The 14753-nt window shown below is 36.8% G+C and overlaps 1 protein-coding gene across 2 annotated transcripts in view; it reads right to left on the bottom strand.

The window, feature by feature from the left end:
• The window catches only part of Nars2 (asparaginyl-tRNA synthetase 2, mitochondrial), a 133595-nt gene that overhangs the window by 57218 nt on the left and 61624 nt on the right, over nucleotides 1–14753 (bottom strand). The window contains exon 7 of one of the 2 annotated variants that reach the window (XM_010633337.1): nucleotides 5197–5329. The exons of the other annotated variant lie outside the window; for it this stretch is intronic. Coding sequence (XP_010631639.1) covers nucleotides 5197–5329 — 133 coding nt within the window. The remainder of the gene's footprint in view (nucleotides 1–5196; nucleotides 5330–14753) is intronic. 2 annotated transcript variants of the gene reach the window in all.

Consider the following 14753-nt stretch of genomic DNA (forward strand, 5'->3'; position numbering starts at 1 on the left):
CATAACATACTATTATTAGTCTTTATATAAATTATATATATATATACACACACACACACACATATATATATATATAAATTGAATTTTGGGAAACTCTAACAGTGCTGCCAACTTTGGAAAAAATCATCCCAATTTACTGTGTTGAGTTGGCATTGTACAGAAATGGACAGCCATATTGGTCTAGAAATGTTAATTTATTTTTATTTTTATTTTTTTTTCCATGTGTATAGGGGTAACACATCGTACTAAACATGTAAGGTCATATCTACGTGGGTTTGATTACAGAAACTAATAAAGTATTCTCTAAATAATGAAAAAAAGAATAAAATAAGACTATAAGAGCAAGAAGCAATTTAAATATGTTCGGGGACCATTTTTATCTCCAGAATTAAGGATTGTTTTAATGTTACATCATTGCCTTTTCTCTTTTACTTTCTTTTTTAGTTTTATTTTGGGATTCCCTATTTTTCATGTTCATACGGAGATTTCTTTGACTGAAATACCGAATAGTTTCTTTGGTGTGAGGAACTCTACTAGTGCACAGGATCCTAATGAGATGATTAATGATGTGAAATAGGAAGTAGGGGGCTAAAGGTGTAGGGAAAGTGGGAAGGGTGGGGGAAAGGTAATAAGGGAAGGAAAAAAATATGAGAAACTGAAAAAATGGAAATAAAGTGTGTGTTAATGGGGAGGGGAGGAAGGGCTGAAGGGAGGGCAGGGACAAGGGGAAAAAATGAGAATCAAGACCTATTCTGTAAAGGTACAGAATCCCAATGATGAATGTAACTGTATTGTATACCTAGACTGTACCAATAAACTCAATTAAAAAAAATACTTGGTTTGCTTTTATATTAATTACAGGTCTCTTTTCTATTGTTAAGGGTGATATAATGGTGGCTTTTATTGGCTTCTATGGTAGGTACACAGCCAGTTTGTCTTTGACTCTATTTTCTTCCTGGTACTGGGAATCAAATCAGGACCTTGTGCTCGCCAGGCAGGGTCAGTGCAGCTGAGATTTGACTGATTTAATTGCTATTCACAGGGTGGCATAGTTGTTGATATTAATTGGTTTTTACTAAATGCCAATATCTGGTTTGTCTTGTGTCCTCTCAATATTGTGGTTCATCTTTGGAGAAAAGGGTGGGTTCTGGGCCAATAATACTACAACCTTTCCCATCAAATTAATGGAGGTAGTTGGATCTTGGGATAGAGATAAGGTATATAGTTAGTCATGCCATTCCATGCCCAGAGTACATCACTGGATCGAAACTCCCAGGACTCACTGCTGAATTCTACAAGAACATTATGGAAGATCTAACACCAATACTCTTCAAATTCTTTAGCTGTACTCCCAAACTCATTCCTGGAAGCTAGCATCAATCTCTTCAATGAATACAGATGCAAAATCCTCAACAAAATACAGGAAAACAGAATGCAACAAATCAACAAAAAGGTCAGACATCATGACCAACTAGGTTTCATGCCAGGGATGCAAGGATGGCTCAACACACAAAACTCATTATATGAAATATATCACACAAATAGAAGCAAGGACAAAAATCTTATGATCATTTCAATAGATGCAGAAAGTCTTTAACAAAATCCAACATCCATTCATGATAAAAAATGAAACTGAAAGGAAGTTGGTAACCTAGTTCAACATATTAAGTGGGGAAAAAATGGAAAAGGCAAAGATATCTACTATTACTACTACTGTTCAATACAGTACTCAAAACTTGTCATCTGTGAATAACTATAGTTTGACTTCTTTCTTTGCTAAACATTTATTTATCTTGAGAAGTATATAGGAAAAGAGGAAGTGAAATTATCCTTAGTCACAGATGACATGATCTTTTACATAGAAGATCCAAAAAATTCCACCAAAAGACTCCAAGAACTAATAAACAAATTCAGCCATGTAGCAGTATACAAAATCAATAGTGTTCCTATACACCAATAATAAACCCATTGACAAAAGAAAAAAAAAAGAAATAAAATGCCATGCACAATAGCTGCAAGAAAAATTAATACTTAGGACTTAACCTAACAAAGGAGGTAAAAGACCTCTTTAATGAAAACTACAGTACTCTGAAAAATATCAAAGAGGACTTTAGAAACTGGGAAGTTATCCCCTGTTCCTGGTTCTGCATCGATACTTTTTAAAGGGCCATTATTTCCAAAAGTGATACCCAGGTTTAATTCAAATTCGATCCAGATGCCAACAGCATTCTTCACAGAAATAGAGAAAACAATCTCAAAGTTCATATGGAACCAGAAGAGACTCAGAATAGCAAAGGCAATTCTGGGAAATAAGAGCAAAGCAGGAGGTATCACAACCTTGGATTTCAAGTTGTTTCAAAGCTATGGTGATAAAACAAAACAAAACAAAAAATCCAGCATGGCACTGGCACAAAAACATACAAGTGGGTTCTGGTGATTTGGTGCAGTGGTTTCGCTGCCTGCCTCACAAGCCCAAGGGCCTGAGTTCGATCCCTGGTACAAAAAACAAAAACAAAACAAAAAAACTATGATCAGTGGAACAGAACAGAGGCTACAGAAACCTCAGGCACATGCACCCATCTGATCTTTGTCAAAGAAACCAAAAACATACACTAGAGGAATGACAGCCTGTTCAAGAAATGGTACTGGGAAAATTGGCTATCACATGCAGAAGACTGAATTTATATCCATGTCTCTTCGCATGTACTAAATTAACACAAAAACGAACCAATAATCTAAATATTAAAACAGAGACTCTTTTTTTGTTTTTTGAGACAGGGTCTCACTATGTAGTTGAGACTGACTTGGTCTCGAACTCACAGTGATCCTCCTGCCTCAGCCTTCCGAATGCTGGGATTACAGGCTTGCACCACCACACCTGGCTTAAAACAGAAACTCTTAATCTGCTAGAAGAAAAAATAGATTAAATTCTTGAAGACATAAACACAGGCAGGGACCTTCTGAACAGAACCTAAATGCATAAAAATAACATGAAAAATCAACAAATGGGGGCCAGAAATTTAGCTTAGTGATACTGCACCTGCCTCATAGCTCACTGTCCTGAGTTTGATTCCCCAGTACCCCCACCCAAATCAACAATTGGGAGTGTATCAATTACAAAGCTTCTACACAGCAAAAGGAAAGACCAACAGTGTGAAGAAGCACCCTAGGGAATGGGAAAAAATTTTTGCCAGCTACTCCAGTCACTGGACAGAGGACTAACATCTAGAACATAAATAAAAAGAACTAAATAATAAAATAATAAAAAGAATTAAAAAAAAATTACACCCCTAAAATGAAAAACACCAATCAAAAAAACAAAAAACTAAAATTAATAGATCCTTGTCAGAAAAAATATAACATGCCAACAAATACATGAAAAAATGTTTAACATCATTGGCCATTAGATAAATGCAAATTAAATGAACAACGAAATTCCCTCTTAGTCTAGAAAGAACAGCTATCAACAAGAAAATCAAATAACAAATGCTGGCAAGGCTGGGGTGGGTGGAAGGAACCCTTCTACACTGTTGGTGGGAATGTAAAATAATACCACCACTATAGAAATTATTATGGCCATTCCTTAAAGAACTAAAAATAGAAATTCTATTTGACTCAGCTATTCCCCTTCTAGATATCTTCCCAAAAAGAGTTAAAGACATCACATTACAATGATACATGCATACCCACGTTTACAGCAGCACAATTCATAATAAATAGCTAAATCTGGGAATTGGCCTCTATGTCCATGAGCAGATGAATGAATAAAGAAAATGTGGTATTTATATATAATGAAATACATATGACACTGATATAAAGAAGGATAAACTTGAGTCATCTGTGGGAAAATGGATGCACATTGAGACCGGAATGTTTAAGTGAATTAAATCAGACACAAAGGTTTGAATATTGATTTTCTCCTATATGAGAAACCCAGAATATTGATAAAAAAGCAAAATAAAAGAGAGAATAGGAAATGGGAAGATAGATCTTTTGCAAAAGGGAAGGGGATCAACAGATGGGAAATTGAGGGTCTTGGGCCAGCGATGCAGCTCAGTGGAGCTGCACCTGCCTGGGAAGTGGAAGGTCCTAAATTCAATCCCTGATACAAAAAAAAAACCAAAAAACAAAACAAAAAAACCCAACCAATAACAACAACAACAACAAAAAATGTTTTATGTACACATACCAGCTCTCCATGATGAACTTAATAATTATGTACTACTACAAGTATATATTAATAAAATTTAAAAATAACATTGAGACAAAACTGGCTAGATCACACAATTTTTTTCTTTTGGTACCGGGGACTGAACTTGGGTCCTTGCGCTTGCAAGGCAAGCCACCAAACCACTGAGCTACATCACACAATTTTTAAAAAGAGTCTATATCTTAAAAATCTGACAGTCTCTTTCAACTTAGAACTTTTTCTCTTATATCTTTTGGATAACTTTTTTTTTAAGATAAAAAAAAATTTTTTTTTTTTTTTTGAGGCAGGGTCTCACTATGTAGTTGAGACTGACCTGGAACTCACTATGTAGCCCAGGCTGGTCTCAAACTCACAGTGATCCTCCTGCCTCAGCCTCCAGAGTGCTGGGATTACAGGCGTGCACCACCATGCCCAGCTCCTTTTTAGATAAATTTTAAACTTCTTAATACAGCCTTTAAATAGTTATTTAATGATCCGATTGCCATCTCTCTAGCTTGATGTTTTATTATCCAAAATGAACCATGACAGCTCCTGTGGATGCTTTCTAAAACAAATTTACAGATGTTTATATAATATTATAGAAATTCATGTGATATTTTATTTATGTAGCAAAATTAAGGGTTAGTATTTACTAAGCCTGCTGATATTCCAGGCCTTATACTAGGGTTTTTATGTAATATACATTATTTAATTTACTTTTCATAATAACCTGATAAAATAAGTTCAACTACTGCCCTTTTGCAGTAGAGGAAGACAAGATCATGAGAGTCAAGCAACTACAAAGCAAACTTAACAGCAGAGCTAGGATTAAACCTAAACCTGACATATATTCAATACACTGAAAGCACTCAGTGAATATTTATTAAATTAAATCATTCTCCATCATCATCCTAAGAATACCTGTAATACACAATGCCCAGGGTAAAAATAAACACAGAAGCATTTTAATGTCACAGATAAATGAATTTTTAATACTGTGTACCTACCTGCATGAGATTTTGAAGGTTCTCAACAAAACAAATCTCTGCTTCTACCATATAAAACTCTGCCAGGTGTCTCCGGCTCTGAGAATTCTCAGCTCGGAATGTTGGACCAAAGGTAAACACCTGAGTAAAAGCTCTGTAATTCAAGAGTAAGAGTATTAAAATAGGATTCACATGATTAATTTTAAGTATTTTTTTAAAAAACTTTGTGAGCTTTTCTTTTCTTTTTTATGGTACTTGGGGTGGAATCTAGGGCTTTGCACATGCAAAGCAAGCAAGCTACCACTTTTTCTATGTCCTGCTTTACAGTGAGCTCCTAAGTAAAAATGTTTTGTGATTCTGTCTTGTCCATAAACCCACACATATTAGCTGCTCTATTTCTCCAATGGGTGATAATAATAGTTTCATTAAAAAGGTTACATTTATAGAAACCATTTTATCCAAAGGAATTTGAAACTGCTTTATAAACCCTATAGTTTTCTAAATATAGCAATAACCACTTTTGGGTGCACTCTACTGCAGCTGCCGTAAGCAGCAGGCAACTACATTTCAGAGCAATCAAAAAGAAAGGAAAGGAAAAAAAATCACCACCCAAGTAATCACACAGAGAATCCACACAGTAACAGTGAAAACCAGAATTTCATGTGGATAAGGTGTAATCGTTTATTTAAAAAATATATAAAAAGAAATGTCACCTATGTAATTTATATTATTACAAGCCTACCCAAGGCCTTCACAACCACACGTCTTTCAGTTGACCTCTGAAATTCTGATGTGAGGCAGATTTTAAAGAACTGTCTATCCTCTGAATTTCATAAAGGACTACATCCCAAAATCCAAAAGGGCGGGGGGGGGCTGTTATTATTACAATCCTACAAAGAAGTAGACACTATGTCTTCATTCTTGAACAGTTATAGCCTCCTCATATTTAAGGGTAACAATTAAGATTAGATCAATCACACCTGAAGTGAGTATTTCAGCGGCCTCAATCTTAAGTTTTGTTTTTGCAACAAGAAAAACATTTGAGGATCCTTTAACCTTAAACACTCATTTGTCTGTCAGCCAAATTACTTTGGGACACCCAATCAACACAGTGCAGAAAAAAGAAATTTTTATATACCAGTTTTTTTTTTTTTTAAAAAGGTACTATGGAAAATAGAACAGTAAAATAATTATAGAAGAATCCAAGAGATTTTTTTCCCCCAAAAAAGGCCATTTCAATTGGTAAGAGGCTTAGGAATTTGTTTTGGGTCTACAGCTAACTTCCTAAGAAAATAATCAGTTAACCCCTGAGAACCTTGGTTTTTCATGGAAAAATAAACAGTACGAACTAAAAAATATTACTACAGTTACTTTTCTCCTGGGATTCATATCCAACTTTGCTTACTAGAATGTTCTTGAAAAGTATGAATCTAACCTGTGCAAAATAGAAAGTCTTGTCCAAATCCCTGAAACAAAAATCAAACAATACTGCTTTTCTTTTTTACATTTCCCCCAGTTTTATTAATTTCACTTAATCCACTCAGACCTAAGCCAACCATCACAAACTGCACTGCCCACATGTGCAATATCATATTAATCACAAAATTTAATTGTTTACATACTGGGCAACTCTCTGTGTAGTGACAATTCTCTTACCTTTCCCAGCTGTAAAATCCTTGTCTTTTGCTTGGAAAGTACAGTAACAGCTTTTTGTTTTGTTTTGTTTTTTGGAAACAGGGATCAAACTTGGGACCTTGCGCTTGCGAGACAGGCAGTGACACCACTGAGCTAAATCCCTGGACCAGTAATAGCTTTTTGACTAGGGTCTGCTATTTGTCTTTCTCTGGCCCCAAGGTACTATGAGTTTGCAAACTCAAATCTGATTATGTCAACTCTAATTTAAAAATCTACAATGAGGGGCTGGGGATTTAGTTCAGTGGTGCTGCTGCCTGCCTAACAAGCACAAGGTCCAGAGTTTGATACCCAATACCAAAAACAAAAACAAATGAACAAAAACTATAATAATCTTGAATGATTTGTCACTACCAAAAGGATAAAACTAAAACTTCTAATTTCAATTCAAGTTTTTCTCATGTAGCCTTTTTCTCCAGCTACTTTGAAGACACTGTCCTTACCTTGTATACCCCTGCTACTTTTGGTTTTTGTTTATTTGTTTGTTTGTTTTGAGAATGGGTCTCATTATGTAGTTGAGACTGCCCTGGAACTATGTAGCCCAGGTTGGCCTCGAACTCACAGTGACCCTCCTGCCTCAGCCTCCCGAGGGTTGGGATTACAGGCATGCACCACCATGCCCAGCCCACTGTTATTTTTGGTCTCTGCATAGGCTGTTCCTATCCTGTCCCCTGCTCCTCTCTAAACAGCAAATTCCCACCCAACCTTCAAAACTTGGTTCAAATGTCATTTCTTCTTTGACAACTTATATCTCCAAATTTATTGGCTCTTTCTGTGCATTACTGTAAAATTTTGTTTATGCATTTATTATATATGAACATATAACATATCACTTTGAAATGTGGTTGTGTTTTAAAATGTTTTCCGGCCCAATAATCTATAAAATTTTCCAGACCAGGAATCATGTTTTATTCATGTTTGCATTGCTAGTGCCTAGAAGAAACAGGTGCTCATGCTGAATGAGTACTAATGATGATGACAGGCTTCCTCAGCCGTCAACTGAAAAAGCACAACATCCTCACAAACAGCAACATTACAAATATAGAAAAATCCTCAGATACATCTTACTAAGGCAGTTACTCAGTACTGAAAATGTATAACTAAAATAGGTACCTAAAATGGGTGAAACAATTTAGTTCTATCCCAAACAGTAAATTCAAGAGTTATAAGGTGCTGAGTTTCCACTGTGACTATGCCATCTCTAGGCAGGGTGGCAACAGTATATCTAAATTTTAAAATAACTTTTCTCCAGCACTCAGGAGGCTGAAACAGGAGGACCACAGTGACTTTAAGGCCAGGCTGAGGTACACAGTGAGTTCAAGGCTAACCCAAACTACATAGTGCGATGCTGTCTCAAAACAAAACAAACCAAAAAACAAATAAAATCCTTTTCTTTCTAGTACTGCATCACAAGAAACTGTATATACAAATGTTAACTAACATTAAAGGATGTTTTTTTGAAATTTTCCGGGGCATAAACACATCTGTGGCATAGTTGAAATTTACTCAAGGAAGGGTAATGGGACTGCTATTCAAGAGACATGTTGCTTGTGTTAAGGCAGAAGGTACAAATAAAATAGGTACCTAAGGGCTGGAGATTTAGCTCAGTGGTTCTGCTGCTTGCCTTGCAAGCACAAGAACCCAAGTTCAATCTCTGGTACAAACAAACAAAAAAACCTGACAAAAATCAAACTATTGGGGCCAGGGATTTAGCTCAGTGGTTCGGTGGCCTGCCTTGCAAGCGCAAGGACCCGAGTTCAATCCCCGGTACCAAACAAACAAACAAACAAACAAAAAAAACCCAAATAAAATAGGTACCTAAAATGGTTTCTAACAAGACCTCCAAATTCAAATCACAAGGGTATCTGCTTCTCATATAGCAATTCTAGGTAAGATGCTCCAGAATGAGTTTTTAAATTGGCTAATAATTTCCTCTAGATATGCTGGGGCAAGTTCTCTAGCATAAAACATAGAAGAAAGGCAATGACTTTTAATTATATTAAACGTCAGTCTCTGACTGAGATACTCAGAGGAATGAGGTAACATTCTAACAAAGAACTGATGACCATGGTGCTTCTTCTAGATTAACAGAAAGAAAAGATAGAAGTTAGGTTAAAAACTACTTCATTTGACTTCCAGTCTTTAACCATTTACAGTTTACACCAAGCAACACTGGGCAGAGCATTTGTTTACGTACTGACTATTCTGAGTGTCACTCGGGCAGGGGTCATTTCAACCAGTCAATTCTTGTTTGCATGAGAGACACTCCTATGTCTGTTTATTTTACAGTGATTTTTTTTTTCATACTTCTTTTTGGTACTGGGGATGGAACTTGGGTCCTTGCTCTTGCCAGGCAGGTGGCGAAACCAATGAGCTAAATTCCTGGCCCCTCATACCTTTTACTTAGAATGTTGTATTCATCTTTTTTTTTCTGGTACCAAGGACTGAATTCTGCCAGGCAGACATGGCACCTTTGAGCTAAATCCCAAGGCCCTTGTATTCACCTTTGATATTTATTTCTAGTGAAATCTAATAATAAATTCTGGTTAATTTATTTTCTTTTTTTTTTTTTGGTACCGGGGATCACACTCAGGCCCTTGTGCTTGTGAGGCAGGCGCCAGAACTACTGAGCTAAATCCTCAGCCCTGGTTAATTTCTTTTATTAATTCATGTTTATTTTATTTGTGAAAAATAACCTATAATTTTGTGTTACAATGTATAAAAACTCTTACTGTAAATACACTAAATATAATTTTTGTATTTCTTCAGAACTCAATGATATTCTTTTACAACACAAATCAGACACATTTAGGACACTGAGACTGAAAAGAAAGGAAGTGACAAAAGATCCAAAAAAGAAAAAACTGAAAAAGGGAGAAATGTTAACATCACAGAGGAAAAGCCTGTGTTATAAAGTGGAAAGGCAAAAAAGATGTCTCTTTATTGTCAACTGTTCATAATATGGAAGAGACAGTGAAATGGAAACAACAAGAGACAGAGCAGAGAATGACAGTCTCAAAGCTTATGACAGTCTGGGCCTTGCCCCTCCTGCTAAGCCCATGAAGGTCACGGTGTCTGGAAGATGAACTGCTGAAACACAGCTGCCTGCCGCTCTATGTTTTAAAGATAAACTGTAAAAACATTTACCTCCAGCTCCCTACCCTTTGATAAGTTATGCTTCTGTGAAATTCTGCTTGCTCCTCCACCCTGGCTAAAGAACAGATAAATATGAGAACAAATGGAGAAATGGGGCTCATACTCTGGAAGGTTACCTCCACTGCGTCTGCTAGCTAGTGAATAAACCTGCCTTTCCCTTCAATTCTCTGAGTGCCATTGTCTTCCTTGGTCGGCCTGCCCTCCAAGTGCCACTTCAACAAAACTTGAAAAAAGAAACAAAACTAAAAAAGTCCCAACAGTGGTCAATGATTATAATAATTCTATGGGTCGTGTTCACACAGTTGACCAACATCTAACAAGCTATTCTGCAATCAAGAAGTGAGGAGAAAAATATTATTATAATATATGTATATACCTTGCGGACCAAGCAATATGGAACTCGTCTGATATTTATTCAGAACAAGGGGGTTCAAAAATCATTTTTAATTTAGATTAGGATTAATATACCAAATAATTGAAAAATATGGGATAGTGAAATGCCAGCCACGGTGTCCGTTACTGTCTTCACCACTGCATTGGCGGGGAGACATTTTATTGAAATTATACGACTCATGGAAAAAACCAAAAGGCCAACATGACAGTGTAAAGTGTGTTGTTCAAAGAAAGACAATAATGCAAAAAGAATTCAGAAAGAGACTAGATACTCTGTCCAGACTGTAATGTTGCATTGTACATTTAGTGTCTTAAGATATACCATATACAGAAAAATTATCGAATAGATTTGATAAAATTGTTTTTATAATGTCTGTTGTATTCTTATAAAAATTAATGAAAAAATATGCAAGTTTTGGTCATCCTGTATTTAAATAATTGGACTGGTAAGCGGTTACATAGAGGACTGTTTAAACCATCCAATACTGGCAACCCTACATCAGGATCCAGTGCTCTGTTAGAGCAGCAATAGTAGTAGTAGTGATAGTGGCCACAATAGGAAGTGATCCTCACAGACCAAGCACTAAATGTCGAAACCTTACAGCTAAATGCTTTATAACTGACTTAAAGAATGTATTAGTAATTCTATTATCCAGAATGAGAAACAGAAGTTCAATAGGTTAACAAGCTTTCCTAAAAGTCAGAGTCACAGTTTAGTTAGTTGTAGAGGCCAGATGCAAATCCAGATCTACACTAATGATCACAGCCTTGACCCTGTGCATTAAGTGCACATTTACAAATCCAGAAAGGCAGAGGCAAACATCTGTTGTATATTGTCTCTTTTGAAAGTTAACTAGGGTATTTTGGCATTTTCCCTTTCCTTATGAATAATTATGTTAAAATTAGAGCTCTCTAGAATATGCTATCTTCATGAAAATAATGAGTGATAGAGTCCCACCAATATTCTGTAACTTTTAGCAGGTAATTTAGCCACTATGTTCTTCAAATTCTTTCAGAGGTGGAGGATGGAGCAGCTTGGCACTGATCTCTAGTATTTTTTATAATAATTTTGTTTCTAAATCCATATGAAATTGCTTCTATTTTAATTTATGCTGATCTCTTCTTTTTTCTGAGTTCACAGACATGAAAGTCATTTGTAGCAAGGCTTATACTAACCAACATTTGAAATGAAATCTGACAACAAGGCCATTCCTAAAATAAAGTACAAAACCAGGTGAAAGGCTAGTATTGTTTTGAGAAGAAAGCAGAAAACAAATTGCTCAGCATTAAAAATCTTTCTTGTGCCAAATCATGGAGAGAGAAGAGCTATATAAGGAAAGTCCATGAGCTTGGAATTGATGTTTAAGATAACAAAAGAACATACAGCACACATCAATCAAGATACTGTAGCTACAAAAATGATTCTTTGAAAAATAAAAAGTAAAACTACAAAACAAAGTTCTACAAAGGTTACTTTCTCTCTTGGATGGGGTAGTTTTTTATTTTGTTTTGGTACTAGGGACTGAAGGAGGAGCACTCTACCACTGAACTATATTCCCAGCCCATTTATTTTTATTTTTATTTTGTGATACTCTTTCACTAAATTGTCCAGAAGGCAATTTTCAATCCTCCTGCCTCAGCCTCCCACATGCTGACATTACAAGCATGTGCCACCACAACATGGTCACTAACTGCTTGGCCATTTACTCTTTCTAGAACAGAAATTTAAGAGCTAAGCTTCCTATTTTGCTGTTATTTCGCCTGATAGAGACTGATCAGCAACTTTCCTTCACCTTCCCCTGTAACACTCCTCCACTGTCAGGTCAGTAAAAGTTCATCGAACTGAAATGAACTCTCACACAGTCTTAAATCTTTGCCAAGTGGTTTCCTCATAATTAGAAAATGAGCATCTATTTCATTACTGTCTTGGTTTGCTGGACTGTCAATACTGTAATCTATTTGTTACTCATTACTCTACACTTCTACGATTTGACTCCAGGCGCCTCCCTTTCAGTTTTCTCCTGTTCCTGTCTTGCAATACACTGGATGGAAGGTATAAAAGACATGAAAGTCATTTGTGACAAGGCTTAAAATAACAACTAACTAACCAACATTTAAAATGAAATCTGACAGCTCTCCGGCCTGGAGCTGCCATCGCTCCAGCACCAGGAGGGCCTGCTTGGGCCCCCACCCCACCACAGGAAGGATAGCCACACCCTCTCCTGCCAGGAGCTGCCATGCTCCAGTGCCAGGAAGGTAGCTGCGCAGGTGCCCCTAAACTCCCACAACTCCCCCCACCCCGCCCCCGCACACTCTCAGACCTGATTGTGCCAGTCTTTGGACCCACTCTGCAGAGGTAGAGGTAGTCATAAAGGGTATTTTTCTGAGCTCCCAACTTTGAACATCTTTAAAGAAAGGGCGTGGGAAACCTGTAGTAGAATGGTGTGGAGTTCAATCGTTCAGGAGGTCGGGGAACTCAACCTGGCCTTGCAGCCCGAGGTCAATCTGAGGTTGTGCCATCAGCTAGCTGGGATCAGGGGTCTTGGTTCTGCACATGGCTGCACATGTTCTATATTATGATTTTTTTTCTTTCTTTTCCTCATTCCACTCTGCAAATTCTTTTTTCTGTCTTTCCCCAACTCAGTCTCTTGCTCCACCATATTATCCCTCATCTCCCTTTCTGTTTCTGCTCCTGCCCTAACTCAGATTTCTTCTTTTATCATTTTTTCTCTTTTCTTTATGTTCTTTTCTTCTGTCATTCTACCTCACACAGAGGTCAGTGGTTTCAAAGGAAAGTGAGCCCCTACTGCTGTTAAGGGGATATATTCTTGTCCTTGTACTTCTACTCTGTCTATACCTTTCGAATTCAACAGTTTCCTAAATATTGTGTGGTCATTCTATGTCCTCTGGCTTCACTTGAAACCTTCTCCAATTCTTTTACTTATCTTCTCCTCTTGTCCTAGCTCTGTCTGAGCCCCCATCCTAAATGGTAAATATATTATGTTGAAAAGTTTGTTCATTGCAGACATGTTTTGGACTGCTTCTTGATTTCAATTTAATTCACACAGTTTAAGGGTAATAGACTAGTGACTACCACAAGTGGTCAGTTTCTAAGTTGTGCTTGATCATATTGTGTTGCTGATTTTATCAGTTGGGATAAAGGATTGTGGTTGATTTGATGAGCTGCTTTCTCTGATGTTATGAAGATGAGAATGTCTGTGGGTTGTTAGAAACCCAGAAGCTAGGGTGCAACTATATCAGGAAGATTTGGGTGATAATCCAGAGATTAAACCCAAGACAGCCTGACAACAAAAATAAAAATGAGAAAACACTTAAGCAAGACACAAAGACAAACTTCCAGTTCACCAATGGCAAACAGTAGGGCAAATGAGGATGAAAAGGCCGATAGTGAACCACCAGGACACCCTGAACGCAAAGCACAGAAGTAACAAAACAGATCAATCAGGCTCTAGAAAAATTCAAAACAGAAATAATTTCCCAGATAACCATAGAGATGGCGAGCAAAATGAAAGTCATGATTTGAGACTCTACAACAGAAATTGACAAAAAAATAGATGAGCTCAGGACCATGATAGAAGCCATGAAGGCCCAGCATAAGAAAGAAATGGAAAAAATAAACACCCAACATAGGAAAGAAATGGAATCCATAAAAAAGATTCAAACAGACATCCAGGAGATTAAACACTCCATAGAAAGTGTATGCAACAGAATAAAAGAATGTGAAGATAGACTCTCAGATATAGAAGATAAGATTGCAGTCAGTGACCATGAAAAGAGAGGTCTCTTAAAAACAGTAGGGAATCATGAGAAATCAATCGAACAACTCCTAGATGATGCAAAGAAGAATAACATAAGACTTATAGGAATCCATGAAGTAGCAGGAGAAAATACAAATGACTTAAAAAAGCTGTTCACAAAATTAATGACAGAAAACTTCCCAAACAGAGGGGAAGAATTTGACATTCAAATAAGTGAGGCATACAGGACCCCCAACTAGCCACAATCAAAAAAAATCTACACCTAGACATATAATAATCAAGATCCCAGAAACCCAAGAGAAGAACAAAATACTAAAAGCAGTAAGAGAAAAGCAACAAATCACATGCAAAGGAAAGCCCATCAGAATCACAGCAGACTTTTCAACACAAACCCTCAGGTCAAGGAGAACCTGGCGTGAGATATTTCAAGTACTAAAAGAGAACAACCTCCAACCTAGACTGATGTATCCTGCAAAACTCTCTTTCAAAATGGATGGGGAAATAAGTTACTTCCACGACAAAGAACACCTGAGAAACTACATGAATACCAAACCAGCA

The sequence above is a fragment of the Fukomys damarensis genome, unplaced genomic scaffold, assembly GCF_012274545.1.
Source record: "Fukomys damarensis isolate Sample0158 unplaced genomic scaffold, DMR_v1.0_HiC HiC_scaffold_16, whole genome shotgun sequence".
Lineage (NCBI taxonomy): Eukaryota > Metazoa > Chordata > Mammalia > Rodentia > Bathyergidae > Fukomys > Fukomys damarensis.